Source organism: Carcharhinus amblyrhynchos, chromosome 14, assembly GCF_965287045.1.
Source record: "Carcharhinus amblyrhynchos chromosome 14, sCarAmb.v2.hapA, whole genome shotgun sequence".
Lineage (NCBI taxonomy): Eukaryota > Metazoa > Chordata > Chondrichthyes > Carcharhiniformes > Carcharhinidae > Carcharhinus > Carcharhinus amblyrhynchos.
In genome coordinates, this window is record NC_137337.1 from 26,657,208 (window position 1) to 26,681,957 (window position 24,750).

The 24,750-nt window shown below is 42.7% G+C and overlaps 1 protein-coding gene across 2 annotated transcripts in view; it reads right to left on the reverse strand.

The window, feature by feature from the left end:
• Positions 1 to 24,750, reverse strand: part of mdga2a (MAM domain containing glycosylphosphatidylinositol anchor 2a) — a 769,467-nt gene that overhangs the window by 497,933 nt on the left and 246,784 nt on the right. For both annotated transcript variants that reach the window (XM_080202474.1, XM_080202475.1), the window contains exon 3: positions 15,500 to 15,674. In XM_080202474.1, the coding sequence (XP_080058600.1) occupies positions 15,500 to 15,674 (175 nt within the window). The remainder of the gene's footprint in view (positions 1 to 15,499; positions 15,675 to 24,750) is intronic.

Sequence of the window (24,750 nt, forward strand, 5' to 3'; positions counted from 1 at the left end):
AGCTTTTGGCCATCTGACCAAATTATATGCCTCAGTGTCATATTTAGTTTGATAATGCTCCTGTGAAGGGCCCCGGGATATTTTACTTTGTTAAATAGTAAACAACATAAAAGAAAATATGTTGTGCAACAAGTAAACAAAATACTGGAAGCTATGACCACTTAATCCAATTCTCCCTCTATTATAGTAATGTCTTTGCTCAGATCTGCCTCCCAATATCCTGCACCATGCACTTTCTTATAGGACTAGATTACCATAGATGTAAAAACTGTGATTGTTGTTGTACTTTGATGGCTGGATGAGGAATGTGAAGCTAATTTTGTCTTGTCTAGATGTTTCAGATAAGTTTGAAAACAAGAAAAGGGGAGAGGCAAAGGTGAAGTTGGCAGAAGAGAACTCATCAGCAGGGTACAGAGTATAATAGACATGGATTCCTTTAAGCTTACAGCCAAAGGGACACCGTCAGACTCATGAGTCTTCATTCTGCACATATTGCAATTAAATCATGCTGCTAACATAAGTACTTTTAAAATTATGAATTTTTTTAAGAAGTCACCAGAGAAAGCTGATCTCAGAACATTTCCTTCAAGGCTATATTTACAGAAGAATCATAGAATCCCTGCAGTGCAGAAAGAGCCCATTGAGTCTGCACCGATCACAATTCCACCCAGGCCCTATCCCCATAACTCTGCTTATTTACACTACTAACTCCCTGACACTCAGGGGCAATTTAGCATGGGCAAGAAACCTATATTGGATTTCAAGTATCAGGTATAGAGTGGTGAAATAACCATCTCAATTTCTTTTTATATCAGCTAATGAGGATTATAGAATCCCCACAGTGCAGAAAGGGGTCATTCGGAACATTGAGCAACTTGAGAAAATATTCCAAAATCATCCAGTGTTGGTTGAGCAGGAGTTATTGGATCAAGACTGCGTTGTATTAACCACAGGGCTGTCTCAGGCAAAGTTCCTGAAGAAATATAATTTGAATTGCACAATTCCCTCTAGGTAGACAGTTTTTTTTTATAAAAAGCCGATAGGAGACTGAGTTTAATATCTACAGCTGTTAGCTATAGAGAAAAGAAACTAGGCCATGGGTCAAGGGAAAATACTCCACCAGCAAACAAATCCTTTCCCGTGAAGAGATTTACTCATGAAAGGTTGAAGGAACAGCCTGTCTCTTCCAATTGCATCAATATCAGTGGCACATTCAGTCATTGTTAATCTCATAGGTTAAACAACGTAAAAGAAAATCAGTGTTGCAAAACGTAAACAAAATATTGGAAGCTATTGCCGGTATTATAGTCATGTCTTTGCTCAGATCTCCCTCCCAATATCCTATACCATGCATTTCCTGATAGGATTTAGATGCCTCCTCTCAATGGTGCGACTGCAGTTGAGGATTGGTTGACCAGGGGAAGTTCATAGAATGCCTACAGTGTGGAAGAAGGCCATTCAGCCCACTGAGTGTGAATCGGCTCTCCAACAGTGGATCTGAGCCAGGCCTTTTCCCATAACCTCATGTATTTACCCTGCTAATTCCTTCCCCCCACCCCCAACCTACACATCTTTGAACACTAAGGGGCAATTTGGCATGGCCAATCCACCTGATCTTTGGACTGTGGGAAGAAACCAGAGCACCCGGAGGAAACCCATGCAACCACGGGGAGAACATGCAAACTCCACCCAGACAGTGACCCAAGGGCGAAATTGAACCTGGGCCCCTGGCAATGTGAGGCAGCAGTGCTGACCGGAGTTCAACTGTGCATGCTGCCTCTCCATGAGAGAATCTAGCAGCACTCACCACATTTAAATCAGATACTGCTAAAAGAAGTGCAACCTTTGGAATGTTTTGTTCAATATTTGAAATTTCAGCCTGAGATATGCCGTGGGATTCTGATCCCACACTCTCTGCCCATGGGATTGATGGAGTGGGGTTAAAATTCCATGAGATTCGAAAAGTGCAATAATTCACTCTGAGGCCCCTGGTACTCTCGTGAACGCACTTTCCAATTTTCATTAGCCCGTGTCAATGATGTAATCGGGTTCCATGCAAATGAGGGAGAACCTCATTTTAATAATTTTTGATAAATTTAAGTAAAATTAAACTTTCACAATCATAGAATCTCTGCAGTGCAGAAGCAAGTCATTCAGCCCATCGAATCTGTACTGGCCCTGTAATGAGCCAAGTTATTCCCCCTCACATTATATTCATGCATCACGTCAATTAGGTTCTTAACAGGTTTTTAAAAACCTAACTCTGTTACGGGGATCTCCCCACCAGGCCACCAAAGTAGGTACAGTCCCCACGGGAGTGGGCCATGGCCAGGCAGTGCCCTGGTATTGCCCCCTGGCATGTGTTGGCACTGCTGTTTCACAATGCCAGGGACCCGGATTCGATTCCCGGTTTGGGTGACTGTGTGGAGTGTTCACATTCTCCCCGTGTCTGCAAGTGTTTCCTCTGGTTGCTCCAGTTTCCTCCGATTGCTCCGGTTTCCTCCCACAGTCCAAAAGATGTGCTGGTTGGCCATGCTAAATCCTCTGTCAGTGTACCCAAACAGGCACCGGACTGCGGCGACTAGAGGATTTTCACAGTAACATCATTGCAGTGTTAATGCAAGCCTACTTGTGACACTAATAAATAAACTTTAAAAACATTATTACCCAATGTGATTATGCAATGACCAACTCTTCACCACTGTGCCAGCCTGTTGCCCAAGTTCCAATCCTTATCTGTTGCTTACCTCGGGCTCTTAGAAGGATCCAGGAAAGTATCACCATGGTTACACTATGTTAAGTTTCATTGTACAATATTGTCACATCTTAGAAATTTTCTCACCATGTGTAACAACGGCTGTTCCAGAACGCAATCCATAATATGGATTCTTTGGTGATAGTTAGTAAGGAAGTATAGACCCAAATGTCCTTATTGTGAACTGCCATCTTCAGTGGTAAAGTTCTAAAGCCAGGCAGTAAGAAAAAATGCTCCAAATATGGGTGAAACTATGGGTGATCAGACAACAGTGGAATCTGCTTCTCAAGTTACTGCTTCCAAGTCCTGGAAATAAACTTGCTTTTTCACATTTTTACACTCATCCCCCCACCCTCGCCTGCCCACCTTACCCCCCATCACCCAACTACAGCTACAGGTGTCCCAGCCCACCCCTTCACCCTACTCCACCATACCACCCCCTTCCCTCGCAACCATCACAACCACAGGCAACACAGCTACGCAGCTAAATCTTTACAGCAAAAGACCTCTCAGCCTTTTCCCACAGTGCCAGCTGTGCTTACATAAATACCATGAAAACCATGTGAGTACCGAACAATTAGCTAACTGACAATTAGTGCCGGGAGAATCGCATTTGTGGGATTTCAGTGAACGCTCGCGCCGCGCTTACATCTCCCAGGTCCAGATTTCCGCTGGCATGGAGGGCAGGGCTGGCATTTAAACAGGACTGGCATTTTATATTTGACTTAAATGCTGTTAGTGGGCATGGGACTGAATTCTATTAGCCTCCCCTATCCCGCCGGAAGTATTTCATACCAGTGGGGTTCAAACAAGCCTCCCCATTTTCGGCGAACTAGTGGGACATCCCAGCTGGACTGACCTAAGAAACCACTGAAGCTGTGAGAGCTGCAGAAATTATGATTAAAGAAAACCTTCCTTCAAGGTACACTAAGATCAGATAATGGAAACAGTGAATAAGGAGCAGCTGTTTCCCTTAGTCGAAGGATCAGTCACGAGGGGCATAGGTTCAAGGTGAGGGCAGGGGGTTCAGAGGAATGGCCTCTGCCTGCACTGTGGAGGTTCTATGATTCTATGAAAGGTCATTTCTACCCATTATTTGGCTCTTTTGTGAAGCCATTTTCCTTATTCAAGGATCAAGATCCAGAGTGTATGACAACAACGCAGTTATTAGGACACTCAGCAAACCTGACACTAGCTACAGAAAAATAGCAAAGATAGATCCCTACAGGCCAAGGAAATACTTTTATGTAATACAGGGGGAAAGAGTCTCCCACTCAGCAATATGATATGTTATACAAATGATTGAGACAGTCAAAGATTATGCACTGGACATATTTTGGATACCGACAATGTTTATTGGATGACCAGTGAGTTGGAGTCAATAGGTTGGCACAGAGAACAAACGTTAACAGAGCCAAAAGACTTCCCTTTATACCACACTTATTGTGTTAGGTTAGAATATAGAATTTCTGCCAATTGACTATGAATACATTTTTTCAAAGAAACCCAACAGCGCAGCAAAAGGCCATTTGGCCCATCGAACCTGCATCGACAATAACCCCACCCAGGCCCTATCCCCACGACCCCACACACTTACGCCGCTAATCCCTCAAACCTACGCATCCCAGGGCACTAAGGGGCAATTTAGCATGGCCAATCAACCTAACCTGCACGTCTTTGGGCTGTGGGAGGAAACCAGAGCACCCGGAGGAAGCTCACACAGACACAGGGAGAATGTGCAAACTCCACACAGACATCTACCCAAGCTGGGAATCAAACTTAGGCCCCTGGAGCAGTGAGGCAGCAGTGCTAACCACTGTGCCACCTTGCTGCCCACAAACTTTAAAAGATCAAACAAAAGAACTTTATAATCCCCCAACTAACGTAGATGGAAAGAATAATAATTAATTTCTAGCAAATGCATGCCTTATAAATGAAATGCTTGAGTTTGTAAATGGGGTAATTCTGGGCAACCTCAATCTGATTCTGAGGTGGTGTGAACCCACCACACTGCTTAGAATTCAGCTGTAAAGTAAAAATCCCAAACATCGAGGCTACAAAACTTCAGGAGGTCCAATGTGTTGTGTGAAGGGAGATGAAATCTGCAAAATGCACATCAATGTGGCAATGTCCAAAATTATACTTGGGGACCATAGAGATAGAAATGGGCCATTTATTCCTCAAGTCTGTTCCACCATTCACTCAGGTTATGACTAATCTACAACCTAACTCCATACATCCAGATCCTTCCAGACCTTTGGTTAACAAAATTTGGGTGGCGCAGTGGTTAGCGCTGCTACCTCACAGCTCCAAGGACCTGGGTTGGATTCCAAGCTTGGGTCACTGTCTGTGTGGAGTTTGCACATTATTCTCATGTCTGCGTGGGTTTCCTCCTGGTGTTCTGGTTTCCTCCCACACTCCAAAGATGTGCGGGTTAGGTTGATTGGCCATGCTAAATTGCCCATAATGTTCTGGGGTGTATGGGTTAGAGGGATTAGCAGGGTAAATATGCGGGGTTGTGGGGATAAGGCCCTAGGTAAGAATGTTGTTGGTGCAGATTTGATGGGCTGAATATCTTTCTCTTGCACTGTAGGGATTCTATGAAAATTCTGTCAATTTCATTAACAAATTAAATTATTAAATCATTAAATTAACAATAGATTGAGCATTAAGCAACAGAAAAGCATTTCAAGCTGCAATCATATTTTGCATTAAGAGTTTCTCCCTAATTTCACTCCTGAAACATATTGTTTGAATGTTTAGACGATGTCCCCGAATCCCAGCATCCTTTTTTCCCCAATCTACCCCATCTGATCCCTTTAATAGCCTGAAAACTTTGATTAAATCACCACTTAACATTCTAAATTCAGGGAAAACAAGATTTGTTTAATTTCTCCCATTGCTATCTTCTTCTCAGTGTCATGCCCATGAAATATGGACTTATGGGTTTGCTTGAAATGAATATTTTTACCTTGAAACAAAATGTAAAATGGGAATACTGCTTTTGAAACAAAATGGAGTTGAGAGGTCAGGTGCCCCTTACTTTTCCTTTTCTGTTAATATACACACAACTCAGGCTCAGAAAGATCACCATTCGTTGGAATTTTCCAGTCCTTCATGTCTCACTGTCGCTGCAAGCGAGGACAGAGAATGTGGTGCTCAGCCAAATCTCCATTCACTGCAGCGGGACTAGAGAATCCCAACACTGGATAATTCCAGCCATCATGTCTGGACAAGACATTCAAATGTAAATGATCTTTTGGGATATTTCATTCAGAAAAAAACAGCACCATTGTTAAACTCCTTATCCAATTGCTCAGTGGCTTCAAATCCCCACTGGCCACTCTCACTGTTGTAGTTCATCCCTAATATAGATTTCTTCTGATTTGATCATCTCTCCAGCGTACTCGATTGTCTTTCAGCTCTGTCAAGAGCTTAATCCAGGCAACCAGATCGAATACTTTATCAAAATCTACAAAGCAAACATATCATTCCTGTCCAAATTCTCAGTTGAATTCATTCATTAATCTCACAATGTCAATTGCTTCTCTCTATCCTCTACCTCCCTGAAATCTAAACTGGTCACCTCCAATGTATTCTGCATCCTCCCATCCACTCTCCATGGTACAATCCTCCACATATCCTTTGATGCATGGGCAATTTGACTAATTGCATGAACGTCAGAACATCAACCTGCTTTTGGCTTCTTTCTTACGGTGATCATTATTACCTGCATGAGATCCTCTGGTCATTCTGAGAAAGTAAATACCTCTGCAATTTCAGTGTAAACAAATGTTGATCTAATTTTCTTTCATCTCCTTATTTCTCCTTTTACATGATTTGATATTAAATTCATCCACTATAATTCACAGTTCTTCTTAATTCTTCCTCTGTTTATTTTGCAATCCTATAGCTTCATTGGTTAAGGCATCATTATTAGTTAAGGTAATGAATGATTGGTCTGTTGTTCACCAAGGTCCCAAATGCTCTGATGCCCCCAGTGCATTGTTATCAACCCACACTCCCTTCAATTCTGTGGGCAAAGCTTTTTAAAACTGAAATATGCACAAAAAGATGTAACTAATAGGACGTACTTTTATCAAACATAGAAGATAGGAACAGGAGGCGGCTACTCGATCATCAAACTTAATAGCCTGATATCACCTTCCCCCTACATCCATTGATTCCCTTCACCTCAACTGCTATATCTATCTGTTTCTTCAAAACATTCAATGTGATAATCCTCACCAAAACCTGGGTGCCAGACAGTTCTTTTGTCAGAAATTATCAATGGGAATAACATCATTCTTACGTTATCGCCTGTCTGGTTAATACAATTAAACTAACCTTAATTTTAATTACTTAACGATTTTGGATTAGGAATAAATATTAGCTGGAACAGTGGGGAGAACTCCCCTATTCCCCTTGAAGAAATGCCTTGGAATCCCCAGTTTAATATCTCAGCCAAAAGATGACACTCTCCCCCCACAGTGCAAGCCTTCCCATGTATTATAATGAAGTGTAAGCCGAGAGGTTTGGAGTGAGATTGAACAAACAACACTTGCCCTCTGAAGCTGTGATGCACTAAAATTCCAACTTCATTTTGGCTCATGAAATATGAACAGCTGTTCAAAATTCTCCAGAAAGTTTTATAAAATTAATTTTTTTTTAAATTGATTGCCATCAGTTTCAGTGTGTGTGTTGGGGACAAAATAAATTTAAGGGCACTTCTAACAGATTAAAATACATCCTGCAGTGCATTGTAGAACGTGATATGTTAAACAATAATTTGCACCAATTCCATTTACATCATAAGCAGCATGTTTCAGCTGAGACTTAATGACCTTGATAGGCAAGTGGCCTCAAATACAGATCTCTACAGTAATTAATTCCAGTAACGTTTTGCACCTTTCTACATTTCTTGGATGAAGTGCTACTATTAACAGCCGTGCTTCCTAAAGAGTTGCAATTGAATATACTGATCTGTGTAACTTCTTTCATTATTGTGGCTGGGGCAGTGGATTTTAACCTTGCCTACTTGATGCAAACCAGGCATGTAAGCAGTTATAATGCACCAGGTGAGTGACCACCTAATATCTTGGCATTATGATTGGTGGTGGTACTTCTGGACAAGCAGCGGAACTGCTTCCCAAATCTGACACAGCCCCCTGTTAAACATACATATCAGGACAGGATTGGACCCAGGTTACCATTTATGACTGCCAACTAAATGAGGAAACTTCTGGAGCCACTGAAGGTATCCCAGAGGCCAACTGAGATTTGAAGAGACCATCTAAGATAACCGTTCTCACATTTTCATTTGTGGGGACAAAAGGAGCAACATTGCTCTTCTGGGCCCCACAAAAAGTGATTAGGTCTCACCCGCCTCAGACTGTCCCAGGCTTCCCTGCCCCAAAACATTCTCAGAACCTCTTGTTACAATCCCCACAGACTCTGATAACTTTTTTGAAAGAATGAATTTCCCAGTAACCAACTAAAATAACTCAAGGAAAAGATTTCACATTTAATGTCTCTTATGGTGACAAACAAACCAACATCAACATATTAAATGACTGGTTCAGGTCAAACATTACTTAACAAGTGACTAATACATCAAACTAAAAGAAAAGATGTTTTCACTCCAACAAATTAATACACTCAAAATACTTCTCACAATCCCATTTCACGGTGCCCCACACTGCCGGCAGATGTGCAGCAATACAAGAATCAGTCCCAAGTCACTCCCAACTTTCCAGCAGGACCACTTTTCCTTTCCACTCTAGGTCAAGATTTCCAATGCCATTCCAAAATTGTTCTTCTCAGTCTGGATAATGCAGACTTGACCTTCTCCAGCAAGATCCACCATGATGACTTCTTAAATCACTAAAAGTCCCATTCTTTTCAAACAGAAAAACAAATCTTACAAGTGTTCTGGTTGGCTGCCAGCACAAAACAATCTTTCTCTACTCTCCACACAACAGAATTTATGTTTCTCTCTCCCTGTGTCTCACAAAACAGCTATCCTTTTGCTGGGAGCTATAGTGGAAACATAGTGAAACTGTCACTTGATATTTCATTAGGTTTTTGTTTGAGTTTCTTCCCAATGGTAGCCAGATCATGTGGGCCTGTCTCTGAGTGGAGGCTTTGATTATGACCTTAGCATCCCCCTATTCAGAACATTCTGTTTCATTGTAAATTAAAGGATAGATTTTAAAATGTAAATATCTTCTAAAACTCAACATTCATAATATTCCATTTGCAAGTGTTGGTTGCCATTTTCTCACTGTTCTGGATAGGAAACCTAGTGTTCATGAAGTCCACTGATTAAGATTGTCATGAACACATCTGCTGCTGCGGATCACTCATTACCTGATTGCACTGCTGGCCCACATGGAATTAAAATCAACCTCCATGTCAAATCAAAGAACATAGAATAAAGAAAATTACAGCACAGGAACAGGCCTTTCAGCCCTCCAAGTGTGCACTAACCATGCTGCCCAATTGAACTAAACCCCTCCCCCCCTCCCCCCACCTCTCCAGGGACCATATCCCTCTATTCCCATCCTATTCATGTATTTGTCCAGACACCCTTTAAAAGTTACTATCATATCTGCTTCCACTACCACCCCCGACAGCAAGTTCCAGGCACCCACCACTCTCCAAGTAAAAAACTTGTCTTGTACATCTCCTTTAAACCTTACCCCTCGCACCTTAAACCTATGCCCACTAATAATTGACCCTTCCACCCAATGAAAAGGCTTCTGACTATCCAAATAACCAAAACAATAAATATTTATATGAAAATTTATGTACTGCATTATCACAACCTCAAGATGTTTCAAAGTATTTCACAAGTAATGGATCACTCTTGAATACAGTTATTCCTGTTATTTAACACAAATATTAAAATATATTTTGGATGGGATTTCCTGGTTGTGCTCGCTGCAAGGATGGAAATTCCTACCCAAGGTCAACGGACCCGAATATGGTCTGCCCCTGCCCACTACAAAAAGCTCTGCCCTTTAAGTCTGGTGAATAAAATATTTTTCAAATAAATCTTCATGTTCAGCCTGAGACTAACCAATACCATCACCATTCAAACTCTGGGACATATTGATTCAATGTAATTATCAGGCATCTGCAAAATGAACTTTTGCTTTCATAGCCCATAAACAATTATTTCTGAAATTAGCACTCAAATATTTACCCTGCTCCCTTGACACCTGAAATGAGTCTACAATAATTGTTGGAGATAATTATCCAAAAGAAATTGGTTCGGGGGAAAAAAAATGAGAACACAAGACGGGTGAGTCATTCAGTCCTGATGATATGTGCATCAATCAGGCTGCTGAGAGATGACAAATGAGGGGATAGAGAAAGCTTTGTTCACAATGCCAATTATTGAACCATATGCAAACTTCTGCAAGGATTTGGGGATTCTAAAATCTGCATTTAGAAGTGGGTTGGAGAAGTAGCGATGGCCCAGTGGTATTACTGCTCGACTACAATCCAGAAACTCAACTAGGGAACATCTGGGTCCGAACCCAATTGAATTAAATTTCCACCACGGCAGAAGTGGGAATGTGAATTCAATAAAAAATATCTGGAGTTAAGAATCTACCATTAAGAATTGACCATGAAACCTTGTCGATTGTCGGAAAAACCATTCTGGTTCACTAATGTCCTTTACGGAAGGAAATCTGCCATCCTTACCTGGTCCAGCCTACATGTGACTACAGAGCCATAGCGATGTTGACACTCAACAGCCCCTAGGCAACAAGGAATGGGCAATAAATGTTGGCCAGCCAGTGACATCCATGTCCTTAGAATGAATTTTAAAAATTGGAAAACAGTGTACCCCAGTTAGTCCAATGTCACTGTTGGCCAAATGAATACGAACATCGTTCGCGCCACTAGGCAACAAGAGAACCAACCCGCCATTAGCTCACCTTTGGGAGAATTGTTTTTACGACGGTGGGTTCCTGTTTTTTTGTGGCTCTTGCTGGATGCTCCGCACCCCCCCCCCCCCCCCCCCGCCACCAAACCCATTATGATGGGATGGGAGAATTCTGCCCTGTCAGTTGTTTCCCCTGATGTGGGATCTAGGACATGGGTGCTTCATCTCAAGACAAGCGACTAGTCATTTAGGGCTGAGATGAGAAGAAATTTCTTCACTCAGAGGGTTGTGAATCTTGGAATTTTCTCCCCCAGAGGGTCATGGATGCTCCAGTTTTGTTCATTTGAGAAACATGGAATGCTGGGTGTAGGCAGACAAATGGAGATGAGGGAAAAGATCAGCCATGATGTGATTGAACAATAGAACAGGCTCCAGAAGCCATATGGTGTACTCCTGCCCCTGGCTTTTTGCCTTATGTTCTTATATTTGAAAAATCTACTCAAATCTTATTTGACTGATTAAATGGCTGAGGGGAAATAAAGTAAGAGTCATGTATCTGAATTTTCAAAGAATGAAAGTGTCTCATAGGGGTCTCATTTGAAAAATTCATTCATCAGACATACTAGCTCATGGGTAGGAAGTTGATTCAATAGATCAGAGCCACATGTGTTTTTGCTTACATTGGAGAGACTGTGTAACCCAGGCATGAGGGATGAGTCCACCTTTGTTCATTCATTGTACACTGGAGGCTTCTGACTTGAACAAAGGGAACCCCATCTCAAAATCTGCTAAAGACACAAAAGTAGGCAAACAGCCACAGGACTTCAAGAAAATAGAGACAAGCTGGGATCTATAATTTAATAGGAATAAATTTGGGCAAGGAAGAAAGGAATGACATTTTTCATTTAATAAAAAGCTGAAGGGTGTGGATGAATAAAAGAGATGTTGTTTTGCACTGTGTAACTAGAAACATAGAAACAGGAGGGACAAAGTCTTGATACAGTTGTATGAAACTGAGCACCGAATAGCAGCTTTAGCTTTTGTTGTAATGACATTGAAATGATACAGGATGGGTGAGTCTTGATTCACAGAACAATACCAGGGCTGTGGAACAATAGTTATGAAAAGGGATTAAAGGTATCGGGACTATATTCATTGGGGTTGAAAAGGTTGGGAGGTTTAATATTGGTCCTGGTTTTGCAGTGAGAACTTTAACAAAGCTTTCAGCATTTGTTGCCATTACACCAGTGAAACTGATGACAGGGAATCTGTACTTGTGGATTGCTGTCAGTGATTTGGAATTTCTACAGATGATGTTACCATTCCCCCAGGCTACATTCAACAAGATATCTATGAAAGGACGAGAACGGTTGCTTTTACAATATTAGCCTTGTTGCAAGAACTCATACAAGAACCCACGAAAAATTACATCTTGTTGAATGAGGTCTTTGGAAGACACTGGGTGGGATTTTTCACATTCATTTTTTTGGACGTAATCAGCCTCGTACCGGGGAACAGCACAAGGCTGATTACAATATGCTCTAACTGACTTGTATCACTTTAACGAACCTGGGACTCAATTGTCCAGGCTCGCTAAAGTTGCTGCCTCCTGTCGGTGAAGACCCCCACCAGCGGGGATCACATATGGTCCCCATCAACAGGTACCAGGCGTGAATGGCCTCGTTGGTGGCATCAGAGGCCATTGAGGGCCCCCCTCCAGGAGGTAGAAGGCAAGGCGTGGATATCACTTGGGCAGTGCCAGCCTGGCATGGTCAGCATGGCACACTGGCACTCCCAGAAAACTCCCATATTTCTGCTGGTTGGGCACTTAGGTATTTTTTGGGAAAAATCACACGTACTAATTTCATGATCACTATTGGGCACCCTCATCACGCAAACCAGCCTCTCATCCATTGACTCTGTCTCCACATCCCGCTGCATCAGAAAAGCAGCCAGCATAATTAAGGACCCTATGCACCCCGGGCATACACTCTTCCATCTTCTTCTGTCGGGAAAAAGATACAAAAGTCTGGGATCGCATACCAACCGACTCAAGAGTAGCTTCTTCCCTGCTGCCATCGGATTTTTGAATAGACCTACCTTGCATTAAGTTGACCTTTCTTTGTACCCTAGTTATGACTATAACACAACAAGCTGCACTTTCTCCCTTCCTTCTCTATGAACGGTATGCTTTGTCTGTATAGCGTGCAAAAAAAAATACGTTTCACTATATACTAATGCATGTGATAATAATAAATCAAATCAAATTAAATTACTGAACCAGAGTTCTGGACCAAATAAATATCAAAAATGACATTGAAACGAGATCTCTACTTTGAAACCACTGCTCTACTGAAACTATTGCGACTGCTTCAAATAGACCAGCAGGAAATCAGAACACCAGGCTACGGTGAACAAAGAATGCTGCTCCTGAAAAGCTCATTTCAGAGGAATCGAATGTCGAGTTTCTCCACTATGATTAAAAAAAATCCAAGCATTTTTTAAATATACACTAAAGAATGTTTATCATGACTTTAGCTTTTGTCTTAATCTAGTCATCACCACTTATTTCACCACTTGCTAATGTAAGAGTGAATTGAGTGGTGAAAGTGCTGGGAAGTCATTGAAAAGAACTCATTAATTCACCGTAAGGAGAGTGATTAGTAAAATTGTCTTTATACAGAGACTCGTTGGAACATAGAGTGAGAAGGCTGTCACAGTGGCAATAGTGTAGAGTTCTGCTGGCACAACGGTCAAAATAACATCTTTCTGTACTGTCAGCCTCTATGGTTCTAAATATATATTCTTTTGTTTGCTGTTTCAACAGTGACGTGAACTAATTTATTTTAAATATATTAGTAAATGTATTAAAATGATGGAGAGAGCAATGTCAAAGGGATGCATCAACTCCTTATGTACTTGGGTCACATTACTAGTTATTTCCTTCTGACTGGACCATCATTCCTGGAAAAATTGTTAAACATTGTGCCTCATAGTTGTGGAACAAATATAAATCAGTAACATTACTGGGATGGCAGGATTGTTATATGAGGAGAGATTGGGTCGACTGAGCCTGTATTCACTGAAATTTGTAAGAATAAGAAGGGGATCTCATTAGAACGTGGAAACTTCTGACAGGGTTGGACAGACTGAATGCAGAGATATCGTTTCCTCTGGCCGCGTGAGTGTAGAACAAGGGGTCACAGTCTCAGGAGGGAGGCAGTGGCCTCATGGTATCATCAACAGAATATCAATCCAGGAATTCCGCAAATGTTCTGGGGATCCGGGTTTGAATCCCGCCACAGCAGATGGTGGAATTTGAATTCAATTTTTTTTTAAATCTGGAATTAAGCATTTACTAATGACCATGAAACCATTGTTGATTGTCAGAAAAATCCCATCTGGTTCCCTAATGTCCTTTAGGGAAGGAAATCTGCCATCTTTACCTGGTCTGGCCTACATGTGATTCCACAGCCAGCAATGTGGTAGACTCTCAACTGCCCTTGGGCAACTAGGGATGGGCAATAAATGCTGGCCAGCCAGCAACGCCCAAGTCCCATGAATGAATAAAAAAAAGGGATACGGGATAGGACATTTAGGCCTGAGATGAGGAGAAAGTTCTTCACTCAGAGAGTGGCAAACCTATGGAATTCTCTACCACAGAAGACTGTGAAGGACAAGTCATTGAATATATTTAAGAAGGGAACAGATGTATTCCTGGACTCTAGAGGTGTCAAGGGGTATTGGGAGAGTGTGAGGGTATAGTGTTGAGATAGAGGATCTGCCATGATCATGTTGAATGGCCGATGAAGCACGAAGGGCCAAATGGCCGACTCCTGCTCCTGTTTCCTATGTTTCTTTTACGTGTTACATTAGAGCCTCAATTTTCAAAAAGGTAGCACTAAAACAAGCGGTTTTTGCTCTAGAATTGTTGCTCTGTTCGAGTTACTCCTGTTGGAGATTAGGAAACAGCACCATCCAGAGCAGAGAGAGTGTGACTGTAATGTGGTCAGTCTGTTCATATCATCAGATCGTCAGCCAGACGACTGCACTCAAGATCATTTTCAAGTAACACTTTGCTGGGAGTGAATGCAAAAAGTTTCCAGTTCTTCGTTCAATGAAATTACAGCGAGGCACTGCTGCAATAATTTCTCAACTGAGTGGAGAGACAGGAAAACAAAGTAACAAAATTAAAATGAGTCACATTTTGGTTTAATTGACAACAGAAAAATAGATCAAGGGAAATATCTTCAATAGCAGCAGAAATGCTATAAATGTACTTCAGGTAAGTCAACAAAGGTAAGTTATGGATAGAGTTTGGTGGATGGGGGGATGGTGGTGATGGGGCGCGATGGCAGATGATATTATCCCATCACTTGCCACCTTTGCTGGTATTTTACCAATGGCGAGGTAGGTGCTGGGTGTCCTTGGGCCAAATAATGACCACTTAAGGCCTTCTTCTCACCATTGTTGGTATTTTGACAGTAGCAAGTGGTGCTTATGACCTGTGACCAGGGTGGCTGTTGGTTCGAGAGGCTGGTTCTTGTGCGAGCGCCCCATTCCCCATGGAGGGCCCCTCTCACATATGCAACACATCCCTAACAGTCACAGGAGGCTCCCAGTGCAGCAACACTTAACCAGCAGGAGATAGAAAAGCAGTTTCGTCGATAATAAAATATTATCAACTTGATTGGTTTTCTCTTGTGCTTCTCTGTTAAGCAATACGGCCTCTGCTCTTTTCCAACTGTAGCTACACATGTGTACAAAGCAATGGGTGAACTTTGCCAGATTTGAAACTGTGCTTGATGTGGTGTCTGAAAAGTGTCAATGCACCACTGGTTACTTACAGTATACGTCTACTCTGATGGACTTGATTGCAGGGGTGCTCAAGCCATTGTCAGCTTTGCAGTAGTAACGGCCTCCCTGGTGTCGCTGGATTCTTGTGATCCTCAGGGTCTCATTGAAGACGCTGTTATCGTGGAACCTGTCAGAGGCACTTCCTGCTGTTTTGGTCCATCTGATCTGAGCAAGCATCATTAGAGATGGTTATTACACAGTGCACTGAAGACAGAAAGCACAGAGAAAGAGCCTACCAATTAATCACATAGTTTTCAGAATTATTTAGCATCTGTCATATATATGGCAACTTAAATTAATAAGGAATCTAAACATTTTATGGACAATTGCATTGCAAAGCACGAATAAAATCTTACTGCACTGACAAAACCTAAAACATGGTCAAAAATCCTGAGGGTGGAATTGTCCAGTCATTCCCGCAGGGTGATTTTCCAGTCCCGCTGCCACCAATGGGAGGAGGCATTGGGCAATTGGTAAAGCATTTCAACATGCAGCATTCTTCCTCAGCTCAGCCTGTTGAATACCAGCTGTGCTGCCTTGCTTGGAGTCTGGCTTCTGAAGCAATTATACCCACTCAGGCAACACTGATTCCTCAGAGTGCCACTGATTTCTCCTGCTGTGTTAACCCTTTGTACCCCACACCCACACTCCAAAAGCAACCGCTGCAGGGCTATTGGGCGACTGGACAGGTTTGAGGAGCCCCTGGCAAGGGGTGGACCTCATTAAAGATGGTGCTCAGTGCACCCAACATTATATAATCTAGGCATGGAACATTAACCCTCATGGTCCAAGCAAACTGCTCAGCCTAGGAGTGCAGTTCAGACCAATGCCAGCGCTTGTTCGGAGAGAATCATGGAATCATACTGCCCCAGCAGTACTGCACCCTGGTACCCCAGCCCTCCATGGCATCCTGGGACCCCTGTCCCAGCAGTATCACATCCTGGGACCCCTGCCCCACCGGCGTGACGTCCTGGGACCCCTGCCCCGCCGGCGTGACGTCCTGGGACCCCTGCCCCACCAGGGTGACGTCCTGGGACCCGCCTCTTGTTTTTATTTTCACCAAAAGATCGAACACATGGTGGGAGAAGCTGTCAGCAGAGCTGATGGGCTACATTCCACTTTTTCTGCTCAGGTTGAGACTTTTGTTGAATCTTATCACCGTTCATGCCGGGGGGGGGGGATTTTCCCATCCTGCGGTAGCGAACGGAGATCTGGCTGATTGCCAAATTCTCCGACCTTGCTGCAGCAGGACCGCAGTGTGAAAGGACAGTAAGGTCGTGTCCTTTGAAAAAAAAATCAGAAAATTTCACCCTTGATTTGAGACCAATTGGTAACAATCCCTTCTGTAGCAAGCATCACCTGGAACGTGACCCAGAAAACTGTGCCTGGGCTATGGACTCTAAGCCGAGAACGATAAGTTTACTTTAAACATTTCCTGAGTGGGAAAGTGTATTGAAATATCAGCAGGGTTTTACACCAGATTTAGATGACATCAACCCATTAAGACCTGCTGATCTCTAAGTGATTTTCACTGTGGTGTATTTGGATGGGTAAAATCCACTTTACTTAAAATCCTAATAAATGCAGAGTTATTAGTAGGGAGGAATTTACTGGTTCTAAACCTCGAGAACTCGCATTTCAATTTCCCATGACATTTTTCCTTGTGTCAGGCTGTTGCATCAGTAACACAGGCTCATCATCACTCAGAACCCCGTTCAGGCAAGCCACTTTCATTTTGTCTAAGAGTTCTGCATTCTAGTTGATCATTACAAAAAGCAATACAGAAAGATGAGAGGCAGAGCATGCAATATATCTGTGTCCGCTTCAGATTCCAAATGCCTTTACTTTGGAATATAGAGGCTGGAATTTTCCCAAAATCTGTCAGAGTGTCAGGTTCAGGCTGAAAACAGGCCCGTTTCACTCCAATTGCACCGTCGAGTTTTCATCCCAAATTTCCTGACAATTTTGTGGGCATGGTTTGCGCTGTCACGCTGGCAGGAGGGGCCTGACAGGGCCAATAAGGCCACCTCCATAGACATTAGGTCACCCTTTAATGGGTTCCACAATCAGCACCACAAATAAACTAGCTCCCACACCTCACAGACACGGAGAGGATTCTCCCACAAACGTCAGGGCTACCATCTGACCACACCCACGAGCCACCCACACAAGTGTCAGGGCACTCTCCCCCCCCCCCCCCCACACACAAGTATTGGGGAATTCCCTCAAAGGCATCGGAGCATGACCCCTCAACACCTCAACCCCCTCGCCACCACCACACACAAGGAAAACCCCCTCAAAGTAGCCCCCCTGAGGGTCTACCCCTGGCAGTGCCGGGTTGTGGGGCGGTACCAGAGAACTCACATGGGGAGGGGGTGTGGGGGGAGGTCTATATTCCACTGTGTGCCCTGCCATGATTATCATGACTGGTTTTCTTTTCTGGAAACCAGTGGTGATATGCACTGGCACAAGATCATACTGGCTGGATGGGATGGTGCAGAGACTGCGGAAGTGGCTGGATTCGCCCCTATAATTACATGCAAATTTATTGTAAAATATGCTAATCAGGCTGAAGCCCTTCCTGGGCATAATCTTGATTATGTCATCAGACATGGCACAGGGAGAAGACTATTAACCTAAAATCTAGTTGGTGCAAATCCCTATTTTGGGCCTGTTGTGAGGTTTAGCGACCGTTACAGGATTTATGCTAGTGTGGCCACTAAACTGTAGCAAAAAAACTGTATAATACAGAAGAACCTCAGCAATGGAGCTTTTCCACATTAATAAACACTTCTAATTATCTCATATTGCTTCACAGCAGCATTGTAAAACAAGGACACCGAGCAACAGAAAAAGACTAGGTCAGATGACCAAAACTTTGGTCCGAGAGGCAAATGTTAGAATGTAACCAATGATAACATTGCATCTGTTGTAGTGTGACCGATGGTAACATGCTGTAAGGGTCAGCTGACTCAGTAAACTATGTAACCAATGATGAAATGATGTGGTGATCAGCTGACAGTACAAATAAGAAGCTGCTGGGGTTTGTGGGAGCTTGGAATGGCCCAGGGTGAGGCCTCAAGTGTTGGAGTAATAAAGTTTCTTTATTGAACCATTTTCTTTGATTGAGAAGTTGGAGTAAGTCTTATTTTATTTTATTGTCTACAAGAGTTCCTTCTGGTATATCAACTGCAAATATGAAAGGGTGTCTGAAAGAAAGAAAGTGAAATAGAGCAGTGAGGAGGTGAATGGAGAGAATTCCAGAGCAGATGGTCTAGCCAACTATTTTATTAGTGTCATAAGTAGGCTTCACTGCAGTGAAGTTATTGTGAAAATCCCCTAGTCGCTCCATTCCGGTGCCTGTTCAGGTACACTGAGGGAGAATTTAGCATGGCCAATGCACCTAACCAACACTTCTTTCGGACTATGGGAGGAAACTGGAGAAAACCCATGCAGACACAGGGAGAATGTGCAGACTTCACACAGAGTTGTTATCCAAGAGTGGAATTTAACCCCAGTTCCTGGAACCGTGAGGCAGCAACGCTAACCACTATGCCACTGTGCAGCCTTAAAGGCATGACTACCAGTAGTGGGAGCAATAATACTTGGGAAAGCACAAGAGGCCAGAATTAGAAAAGCGCAGATACCTCAGTGGGCTGTGGAACTTGAGGAGTTTACAGAGGTAGAAAGGAGTTAGGCCTCGGATGGATTTGAAAACAAGATGGGAATTTTAAGGTCTGCCGAACCAGGATCCAATGGAGCTCAGCGAGCAGTCTGTGTGACAGGGAAATTAGACTTGCTGTAAGCCCACACACAGGCAGTAGAGCTTTGGATGGTTTCAAGTCTGTGAATGGGAGAATGTGGGAGACCGGCCAGGTGTGTGTCGGAGTAGTCCGGCAGACAGGAATGTGAGTTTCTGGAGCAGATCAGCTGAAACAGATTCAGGTGGACTTTGCACAGGTATAATTAGACAGTCTTAGTGACGGACGTGAGATGGGAAGCTCATCTCAGGATCAAATATCACAACAAGGCTGTGGGCAGACAGGATAATCTCGGACTGTTGCCAGTCATTAAGGATCAGAGAGCTTGGAGCAGGACTGAAAACAATGGCTTCAGTCTTCTCAATATTTCATCAGAGGAAATTTATGCTCATTCCGTACTGGATGTTGGATAAGCAGAATGGTATCATTTTTTAAAAAAAAACAGCATTATAGCAAGATTCTGGCATAAAACAGATCTGTACAACTGACAGGAAATGAACTGATTGAATATAAATGGATTTTAGCAAACAGGTTTTGTGTAGTATGTCTATATAATTATGACAAGCAGTGATGACATGAAATAGATTTACTGCATTCCTGGAATCCTCATTTATTCAGCCCTGAGGACTTGGTGTGGGATGATACTTCAGCATCCATGTAGCTATAGGCTAAACTGGGTCACCACATGGGGATGTTTCAGACTATTGGGGTGCTGAATTAGTGGTAGCTGGGCACTAGTACAGAGTGATTTGGTTCATAAGTTGATAATTTTGCACATATCTGATCAGCAATACTGTAAGTTTAAATACATTTGTATGGAATGCATGCATTCAAGGCCAATGTAAATTTAATTTGCAGCAAACAGCAGAATGAGAAACGGTTTTGATAAGTTCATTAAAACCAAATATATTTATTCAAATATGAATCATTGCTGTCATATCAACTAAAGGGCCACTGGCATCTACAAAACTTGGCAAATATTCATAAAATTTCGACTGGAAATTTGTACGTGTTTTCAGTGAGGCATCAGTGTTTACTGCCATTACTTTACCCTTCAAAGATGTGCAGTTAGGTGGATTGACCATGCTAAATTGCCCCTTAGCACCCAAGGATATACAGGTTAGGTGGACAGGCTATGCTAAATTCTCCCTCAATGTACCCAAACAGATGCCAGAGTGTGGTGACTAGGGGATTTTCACTGAAACTTCAAGTAAGCCTACTTGAGACACTAATAAATAACTTTAAACAATGTGTCTGTCCCAATTTTTATTTTGCCCTCCACAGAATGTTTGAAAATCTGATTTATTAGTGCTTTGCATTTCCTGGTTTGCTGCCTATGAGAATTGTTTAAAATGATTGGTTGCTTATATGCTGGATAATTTCACTGCAGCTCAGTACTGGGAATCCCCATCAAACGACAATAGAATCAGCTGCACATCAAAAGAGATAAGGATGACACGCCAGAGGGATCACTAAATCTCTAAGCACAGCTTAACTGAAGGTCAGTGGTGTTCGCTTCACTATTGACCGCAGAGTAAGGACCACAGTCTTGACGACTTTGGCAAGTGTGTACTGCAGCACTCCCATGAGCACAGATGACGTACTGCACTTTGATTCCAGTAGAAGCACACACTTTACTTCATCTCAGGATTTGTCTTTGTTTGAATAGGTGATCAACTATTCGAGTGACAATGATACTGTTCACTACAACGGGCTGAAGGAATCCTGGAATTCGGCAGGATAATTGACATGGGAACGTGCGTAATATCACAGAAACCCTGCTGTGCAGAAGGAGGCCATTTGGCCCATTGAACCTGCACCAACAACAATCCCACCCAAACCCTATCCATGCAACCCTATGTTGTTAGCCCGCCAATTCCCCTGACAAAGAACAAAGAAAATTACAGCACAGGAACAGACCCTTTGCCCCCCCCACCCCCCAAGCCTGTGCCATGGGCAATTTTGCATGGCCGATCAATCTTTGGATCCGTTGCCATAATTGAGAATGATCTGGTTACTCATGGAGTGCTGGCCTCTTCCATTTCTGAGCATTTTGCATTTGCTGCAGAACAGGCCATGTGTCTCCAAAGCTAAAACGGAATACATAGGAATTAGGAGCAGAATTATAGGCAAATTCAGCCCTTTGACTGGCAGAGCAAACTCAATCATGTCATGGCTGATCTCTTCCCGGTCTGAAATCTACCTCCCAACCTGTTCCCCAAATGTTCCCTTTATTTCATTTTTTTTTTAAAAGTCAGAAATCTATCTCTCTCCTTCTTGAAACCAGTTAATGATTCAGATTCCACTGCGTTATGGGGCAGTGAGCTCCACAAATAATTCACCAGCCTCTGCGAGAAGTGGTTGCTCCTCATCTCAGCTTTAATATTTTAGTACCCAAATCGAGGCAGTGCCACGATCATCTTGGAGCACCTTATCAATCTTGCTGTAAACTTCAGAGGGCCTGAAAAAAAAATCCAATCGATGCAAATGGGGGGAAATGCTGAAACAGGGTACTCATAGGTACTTAAATTTCATAAGAAGCACCAGCCTAACACTGTCAGCTTCCGAATACTTCACTGCACTCTGATTACTGAAGTAAAGGACAACTTCTTGGCACCTGTCATGATGGATGTCAATTTGGTTCCTTGGAGTTTTTGCCTTACAAATCCATTAATGGGAGAATATAACTCTTCTCTTCGAAGATTAACATTGAAAGGCTTCTCCTGATGGATGAAACAGGGGCAGGAATATATTTGGTACATGCTTGTGTGGTGAGAAATGCTGTTGTCTCCTTTATCTGTGTAGTCTCCAGGTGCTGAGCATTTGCAGCTGCCCGAGGCAATTGAATCTGAAGCATGGTGCACCAAAATCAGCATTAATATTCCAAACAGAATGACACGCAATCAGAGCTAACAAAAAGCCAGATGCTTCAGGATACAGCATTCCCTTCAAAAAAAATCAGACCTTTTTCTAAACAGTGTTTTTGGCCAAATTCTCTAAAGATATAGGATGGCTGGTTTATCAGCTTCAATATCAGTTCCGAATTATTGCGAGCTGCCTTTTGGGGATAGAACTGCCAAATTTAGGAGATTTGAAACTAGGCGGGTTACTACATTCCTGTGCACAGTTAATATCTCCGAAAACACTCCCGGCTTCAGCTGCTTTCCGTCATTCCTGGACGGAAGGGAGATGATTGGGGAGCCAAGACAAATCCATGGGTCAATTTGGTGTGATGACTTTAATCAGACAATTGAGGTTGGCCGGATTGAATATAAACTCCCTGATTGAAGCCCAATTGGTGGTAACGCCTTCCGTGCCCGCTGGGCAGCGCAGGGACTGGGGTGCATTAATGACCCTTTTAATCACAATTTGCTTTGATGTTTCAAGTTTCCTTTGAACTTTGCCTTTTGTTTCAGGCAGTCCCCCTCCTTTTAGGGAGCTGCCCTCTTTGAGTGTCCCTAAGTTAGTTTGATTTTGTTTATTTGGTTGAAAGCAAAAAGATGTCCCTGATTGAAGCCCATTTGATGGTAATGCCTTCTAAGCCTGCTGGGCACCACAGTGACCTGCGTGCATTATTGATCCCTTTATTGACAAGGTGCATTATTGACCCCTTGCTACTGGGTTACCACCACAGGAACCTAATAATGGATCACTGCTACTGGAAAACCACTATGGGAAATTAATGATAGATCATTGCTAATGGATCATTGCTACTGGATTTTTGCTGCAGGAAACTAGTAATAGATCATTGCTGCTGGGTCACTGCTACTGGATCATAGCTACAGATCGCTGCTACAAGAAACGAGTGCCTGATGGCTACTAATGGATTACTGCCACTGAATTATTGCTACAGGCAACTTGTGATAGGTCACTGCTAGTAGTCTATTGTCACTGGATCATTGCTACTGGATCACTACTATCAGATCACTGCTACTGGATCACTGCTACTTGATCACTACTACTTGGTCACTGCTGCTAGATCACTGCTACTGGAAACTACTGATAGATCATTGTCACTGGATCGCCTCTGTGAGAAACTAGTAGTAGATCATTGCTACTGGATCGCCTCACTTGGATCACTGCTACTGGGTTACCACAGTAAGAAGTCTCACAACATCAGGTTAATGTCCAACAGGTTTATTTGATAGTAAACGCCACAAGCTTTCAGAACGCTGTTCCTTCATCAGGTGACCCTTACTGTGTTTATCCCAGTCCAACGCCAGCATCTCCACATCATGACTGAGTTACCAGCACAGGAACCTAATGATGGATCTTTGTTACTGGAAAACCACTATGGGAAATTAGTGATACATCAGCAATGATCTATCACCTCTACTGGAAACTTGTGATAGATCAATGCTACTAGTTCATTGTCATTGGATCATTGATACTGGATCATTTCTACTGGATCACTACTACCAGATCACTGCCACTGGACCACTATTACTTGATCACTACTACTGGGTCATTGCTTCTGGATCATCACCCCTTGATCACTAATACTGGGTCACTGCTGCTGGATCATTGCTATTAGAAACTAGTGATGGATCATTGCTACTGCATCATTATCACTGGATCACCACTGTGAGAAACTAGTGGTAGATTATTGCTACTGGATCATTTCACGTGGATCACTGGTACTGGGTTACCACCACAGGAACCCAATGATGGATCTCTGCTATGGGGTCACCACTATGGGAAATTAGTAATTGATCATTGGTGATGGATCAGTGCTCCTGGATTATTGCTACTAGTAATAGATCATTGCTACTGGATCATCATTATTGGATCATTGCTAGTAGATCACTGCTTGTGGATCATAGCTCCAGATCACTGCTGCCGGAAACTAATGATTGATGATAGCTAATGGATCACTGCTACTGGATTATTGCTATACAAAACTAGTAATAGATCATTGCTAGTGGATCACCTCTATAGGATCGCCTCTACTGGAAACTTGTGATAGATCATTGCTACTGGTTCATTGTTACTGGGTCATTGCCACTGGATCACTACAACTGGTCAATCAAGTGGTAACAAGAGGTCACAAATGTAAGATAATAACAAAAGTCATTTGATGGAATTATTTGAAAGAATTTTGTCAGACAAAACGATAATGTGGAATTCTCCTTCATAAATCATTTGTGAATGTTTAAAAGTGGAATTTATACAGTTGTTTGGGGCTGTGGGGGAAGAAATAATTGAATAATAGTTATGGGGATTAAACATAAGCATTGAATTAGACGATGAATCCAAATCACAAACTGATCTCTGTCCTTACTTCAATTATAGCTTCAAAAGCAGACTGTGGTGAGTTAACTCTTTGACGAGAAACGCTGCCTAATGACTTTAACGTTAGGGGAAGAAAAACCCATCAACATAATTCCCAGCCACATTCCTGACCAGAGGAGACTTCACAGATAAATTTTAAATAATTGTATTAATGTTGTTGTGCCTGCAGAATAAGGCAGGCCTTCCAC